The sequence below is a fragment of the Arachis ipaensis genome, chromosome B7 (assembly GCF_059453495.1).
Source record: "Arachis ipaensis isolate K30076 ecotype BB chromosome B7, ASM5945349v1, whole genome shotgun sequence".
Lineage (NCBI taxonomy): Eukaryota > Viridiplantae > Streptophyta > Magnoliopsida > Fabales > Fabaceae > Arachis > Arachis ipaensis.
This window is the reverse complement of record NC_142442.1, coordinates 12,749,772-12,756,783: the sequence shown is the minus strand read 5'-3', so window position 1 is coordinate 12,756,783 and position 7,012 is coordinate 12,749,772. Positions and strand designations below refer to the sequence as shown.

Here is a 7,012-nt window from a genome sequence, read left to right as displayed (position 1 = left end):
GTTGAACAAGATAGAACGTTCTGTGAGACAAGATTTCTATAGCCAATTCTAAGATGTGCTCATCAAAATTAATGTTTTGAAAAGCAATGATACTTATGCAAACAATGAAGAGTTAGAAAAAATACTTATGTATTGAGTGGTGATAGAGTAAATAAATCTGTTACATTTAGTTAAGAATTGAATAATAAAAGTACTTTTTATTAATGTAAAAAGTGACAATCTAAGAACACTGAAAAAACAAATCCAAAAGAAGAAACAAAAATTTTCAACCCATGCGTTGCACAAGTCTTTTGCTAGTTTTAATACATATACGTAGCATAGTCGTTATAAATTAATAAGTCGTACTTTTATACAATAGATATCAAAAGTGTTTGGTGTGTAAAAAGTATTATTGCAACAAAATTGTTGATGCTTAGTAACTTCGTTAATAAATTCAAAATCAATATTTTATTATTATTTTATTTATTTTGTGTAAAATATCTACTAGAGTATGCATCTGAAAATATATTTTCAAGCTTACAAATAAAAGTAGTAATGAACGGATATTTTATACGCTTTTTGGTATCATTTTTATATTGTTTTAGTTATGTTTTGTTTAAGTTTCATTACATTTTCATAGGTTTTAGTGCAAAATTCACATTTTTGGATTCTATTTTGAGTTGTTGTGTTTTATGATGATTTCAGGTAATTTCTAGCTGAAATTGAGGAGTTTTGACAAAGTCTAATTCAGAGGTAAGGAAAGCGTAGCAGATGCTGTCAGATTCTGACTTTCATGCACTCAAACGAACATTTCTGGAGCTACAGAGGTCCAAATGACGCGTTCTCAACGGCGTTGGAAAGCTAACTTCTACAACTTTTCAGCAATATATAATGGTCTATACTTTTCTTCGAAGAAGCCTGCCCATATTGGCCGTTGAATGCCAAGGAGCTACCCCCTTGCTGGCGTTCAACGCCCCAAGAAACCTAAGCCAACGTTGAACGCCACATTCCACCCATTCCCGGCATTCAACGCCCCCAAGAGGCACAAGGCAGCGCCAATCACCCCCTAATGGGCGTTCAATGCCCATCCCTCAAGTTGGACGCCAAGCTCAGCCCAAGTACTCAACCAAAGTGGGCCCAGGAGTGGACTTTCACACCTTTAGTGTAGTCTATCATACTTTTGTACTTCTTAGTTATTAGGTTATTATATATAGAACAAAGATCATCATTGTTAGGGATTTTGCCTTTTTACACGTTTTACATTACTTTTTGTAAGTTATGAGCAACTAAACCTCCTAAATTATGGTTTGAAGTTCTGCTGATTCTCATGAATTAATAATATTACTGTTTCTATTTCAATACACGTTTGATTCCATTCTCTAGTGCATTTTCGTTCTTCAACTCATGAATTGAGAATGACCCGTGACAATCATCCTTATTCTACATGGGTTCCATGTGAGTTATGACCTGGATGGCATTGAACCACAGCTAGAGAGTGCACTGTGGATTTCAAGAGCGTGCTTGGGCGACTTTGGATACGTGACATAAAATCCCGTTGACCGTGGGTTATTGAGGTCTCTGTGGCGTTAAAGCTAGAGTTTGAAAAGCAGCGTTCCCTGATCCAGAAGATCTGACCTTGTCTGTGGCGTTTTGAGTAGGATCGCAAAGGGGAGTGGATTGCTTAGATCTTCACCTTCGGCTATAGTGGAAAGCCATGAGTTAACTTGATGAGGATGCTACATGAGTTGCTCGGATATGGTAGACTGCTATGGTTTAGAAGAGACTAACTTGATGAGGATGCTACATGAGTTAGTCAATTACGGCTGCCATTGAATGAATCATTCGTTATCGAAGTAGACAATAAGAAAAGTTAATCCGAAAAGAATACGCATCTCCGAAGCCTAAACTGAATATCTATCATTGCTTTTACACTAATCTGGTATTTCATTTTCTTTACTATTTTTATTTATACTTTCAAACAAACAACCATTTTTTCTAATCGCCTGATTAAGATTTACTAGATAGCCATTGCTTGCTCAATCCGATAATCTCCGTGGAATTCGACCCTCATTCATCTGAGGTATTATTTGGATGACCCGGTGCACTTGTCGGTTCAATTATGCGGAGTTTAATTTCACGGTATTACTTGGATGACCCGGTGCACTTGTCGGTTCAATTGTGCGGAGTTTAATTTCACGCACCAATTAGATCGGAGTCAAAATTATGCCAACAAAATTCAATTTAGACACAAATTATTAAAGTTCTTTCATTGCCTTGTATAATGAGCTACTTTTCAAGCAACTTTGAAGGCAGTTAATTATTAACAGCACATCAAGTGTCAAAGGAGGCTAATAAGGAAATGCATTATTCATGTGATTTGGTTGAGAAGCCGCGTTTGCGAGAGACTTAATCCCAATACTATTTTGACTTATACATTTGATCAGTTGTTAGCTTAATTAACGTAACGCCACATGGGAGAAAAAAACAAATAATTAATGGAAAAAAGAAAAACAAGCCTAAGGCAAGAAGATTATGTGTGTTTGTTCGAGAACGACAAAATAAAACATGTAAAAGGTACAAATTTCTTGAGAATAATTTAGATTATCAAATCAAAGGTTGACTATTAGCTACGGCTCAAACCAATGAACTTTTATGAAATGATGATTTGTTAAAGGACCACAGAAAGGAATATATAATCCTTGTTCACAATCACAAACAATGAAACTATACAAGAGCAAAATTGAAAAGAAGAAAAATGCAATGGAACTATTATATTAATTTTCTTATCATAAGTGTTTGTATATATACAACACTTTACTCTTTAAACTATTTGCATTTTAGAAGAGCCTCATCTAACACTTTCTACAACGAAGTTTTTGCAATTCAATTCATATATATATTTAATTATACATTTAAATTTTTTATGATCAAATTAATTAAGTCTTAAAACTTTGCTTATACTAGCTTGTGTGTGAGTTTTATTAACTAAATTCTATATATAAGGTGTTATATTTATATTTTTGCAAAATAACTTTTGTCTTTATACTTTTGTACCATTATATATATATATATATATATTCAAACCTAATATTCATTCTCTATTTTTATTATGTGAACAAATTAAAGTAATTAAGTATATATGCACCAATAAAATATATGATTTTCTAATACCAATAATAAAGTTGCAGTTAGTTGCTTGCTTGGCAACACAATTAATTTATGTTGGTTTTCACTTCTCATGGCACTCAATTTTCTATATTTGAACAGTTTATATTAAATTGCTCATAGAGTAGGAAAAAAATTGAAAAGAAAAAAAAAAGGGGCCTATCTACAAGAGATTAGTTACTGTAATAGAACAGAATTATAAATGACCTATACATAGTTGTTCACATGTTGATAGAGAATTTTTTTTACAAGTAAATAAAGAAACTTGGAAATAAGTCAACACTATTGCCGTATAGGGTTGATAGAAGCTTCATGGATCCAATTTGGTAGTGTTTTCTTACTATCATAACCGTTATCTATACTTCATTCGTGTGAATACTGATTATATAATATGATGCAAGCTAACACCAAAAATATTATTTATATACCAATATATATTTTTTTTTATAAATATAAGTGTAATTTAATTTATTTTTTTATATATTAATAATGATTTAATTTATTTTTTATATATATTTATATTTTAATATATATTTTATATTAATAATTAATTTTAATGACTGATTTTAATATACACTTAATATTTGTCGAACTAACACACTTGCACAAATGGGACCCCACTTACCCGGTTTTTTTTTCAATACAGTCTGGTAACCACTGTTATTCACTGTGATTAATTTCTTACTAGTTTGTAATAAGTTCTTTGACAAGTAAAATATCTGGTTCATCTTTATATAATAAATCAAGTTATAAAATTAAATATAAATCAACTAACATGCACGGGGTTAATGATTTGATTGTTTACGAACAACTTTATCATTTTTTTTAAATAGTCGTGATTTGAAATTTAATGAGAAAAAATTCAAATAGAAAAGAGATAGAAAATAACCTTGATATATTTTTTTTTCTTTCTAAAATACTCTTTATCATATATAGTTATAGAAGAAACACATTCTATATTAATATTAAGATGTATTTATCATCTCAATTGTTTTATGTTATATTTTTAATATGCTCTTTTATGTAAATTTTTTATAGAATTGTGTAAATTTTGCATAAATTAATTTTTTTATTTATTTTTTATTATTTTTTTTTTGTGTTAACAAAAATTAAAGTCTAAATCTTTAATCAAAATAACTCTGATATCATATTATAAAAAATTATTTTTTAAAAAATTTATACATTGATAAAAGTTATATCTCTTAACAAGAAATTAGAATGAATATTAATTAAATTGAAGAGGTTGTGGAGAAAAGGCAAAGGAACAATGAGAGGAGTTATTATTATAAGCAACGAAACCTTTTACACCTAGTCTCTTTGTGTTCCCTCATATACATATATATGCAGAATGCAGCCCCTCCCTCTCTTTCCTTAATATTAGTTGATCACTCACTATATAGCTAGTCACTAGTGATATGATCGAGTAGCTAGCTACTTTGATTATATATATATTTATAGAGAAGCTAAGCAATTAAGTAAGTGAGTGAAGATGGAGGAGGAATATGATAATAAGTGGTTGATGTGGATGAAGAGAAAACAAGTGTTTGTTGGAAAGAAGAGTAGTAGTAGTAGTTACTCATACTTATCATGGGAAGAGAGGGCTTTTGCAGAAGATGCAGCAAGAGTTCTTGGTGGAAGCACATGGCCGCCAAGATCATACACTTGCAATTTCTGCCATAGACACTTCACCTCTGCTCAAGCACTTGGTGGTCACATGAATGTTCACCGAAGAGATAGGGCTAGACTCAAACAATCATCATCATCATCATTAGGTACTTAATTCATCACTTAATTACTCATCAATCATGCTTAATTAATTATAATTATTACTTAGTTACACAGATTTTTAACGACGCACGGTTTGACTGTCAATAAAAGTAATTACTGATAAACACATCTATCGTCGATAAAAAAATTCACATAAAATTTAATGATAAATAGATATATTTCATTAAACTATATAATATAATACGTGTTGATATTTTAATTATCATTGGCATTTGCCTATGAATACTAATCTTATTATTAAGTTCTTCTTCTTACTATTATTCTAATAGTGCTCACAGGAGAAGATAACCAACAACATGCTATAACAGGCTCTTACTCTTCTTCAATTAAAAGGGGGCAACAGAAGAATTTTGAAGAACCTGAAGACACCGTGATCAGTAGTTGTAAGAAGTTAAAGACTACTACCACCATTTTCTGCCTCAAGCCATGTTTAAACGATAATGGAATTGAAGACTTGGATCTTGAACTCAGGCTAGGCGCCAAACAACAAAAAGTTAACTAGTTTTATTATTTAGTGTATATTTCGGACACAATCAAGAACTCTTGTCAAGTTAATTCGTTGTCATCAATGATCAAGCTTTTATTAATTACTAGTGTTGCTTGCAATTATTCTTCCCTTTTTCAAAAATTTCAACGCTACTTTAATTTTAGGGATATATTAGGTGCAAAACTAGACATTGAACATATTATGAAGTTTAAATTCTGATGATTATTCTATATATATGTGCCTAAAGTTTCATTGCACAAAAATTAATGAAAGTTTAACAAGTAGAATAATAACATTAATTAAGTAGATAAACTAAACATTTTTTCATTATGTGGCGCAAGTGGAGATTAATTAGTGTTCTTATAGTTTCGCAAAATTTTTAACTAGGTTCTTATACTTTTTTTTTTTAAATTGAGTCCTTGCACTAAAATTTTTTTTCAATTGGGTCTTTACATTTTTTTTTCTTTTATTTAGGTTTCTGTACCAATTTTTTTTTAATTGGATCCCTATAAAATTAAGCCAATTACTATTAAGAGAGACTTAATTAAAAAAAAAATTGGTATAGAGACCCAATTAAAAAGAAAAAAATATAGGGACCTAATTAAAATTTTACAAAACTATAGGGACCAACAGGATAATTAAACCTATATTATACTATACATTATTTATTTATCAGTATAATTATTTTTATTAATTAATAATTATATTTGTTTGTTTGTATTCTGATGTGATGAGCTATGAACAGTGATAATAGTAGTTGACATAGTTTACACAGAGATGCATGGAGTGAAACTGCAAATATAGAGAGGAATCAGTGAAGGGAGGTAAAAATATAACTGTAAGGTATTAAAAGTGATGAAAGAAACAGGCACACTCACTGACAATAAAAAGTCACTTCAATTCCATCATCAACTACCTACACATTAATTACACTTACACATATTCATTCCAGATTATCAAATAATAACTAACTGTATTTTATTAATTTTTCTCTCATGCATAAATCATGTAAACCTCCACGCCAAGGACCTTTCTTTAATTCTTTCTACGAGTTACATCTTGATTGTTGATTATGTTCTTGTTACTTTTTTTTCTTGTATTTTTGGACTTGATGTTACTTCTTGTTACTTAATTATTAGTAGAATATTGATTGATACACATATAGTTATGATGAACTGATGAGTATCACATGCATTTTTTTTTTCTCTTTTTTTTTCTCCTTTTAAGTGGAGAAAGGAGTATTTTTATTTTTCTAAATTTTTTAAATTTTACTAATAAATACACATACACGTTCTATATATTAGCATCTTATTAAAAATATATAATAAAAAAAAACTTAAGAGACAGCATAATTTATTTTTTATTAGTATTTTTAGTTATTAGTATAATTTTTTAAATTTAATAATTTAATAATATATTTTTACTTTATAGTTTTAAATATTAATGATTAATTATGGACTAAATATAATAAATTCTACTGATCTTCTAATATTTTTTATATTATTTTTAATTTTATAATTAAATAATTTTTCTATAAAAATATTAAAATTAATATAATATTTTTTTCAAAATATATATAGCCAAAAATCTAAT

General features: G+C 29.1%; 1 protein-coding gene across 1 annotated transcript; it reads left to right on the top strand.

Moving 5' to 3' along the window:
- Positions 1-4,633: 4,633 nt before the first annotated feature.
- Positions 4,634-5,434, top strand: LOC107608478 (putative transcriptional regulator RABBIT EARS). Its single transcript, XM_016310256.3, has 2 exons — positions 4,634-4,916; positions 5,202-5,434. Exons 1-2 carry the CDS (start codon positions 4,634-4,636, stop codon positions 5,432-5,434), a joined length of 516 nt encoding a protein of 171 aa, XP_016165742.1.
- The last annotated feature ends 1,578 nt before the right edge of the window (positions 5,435-7,012 follow it).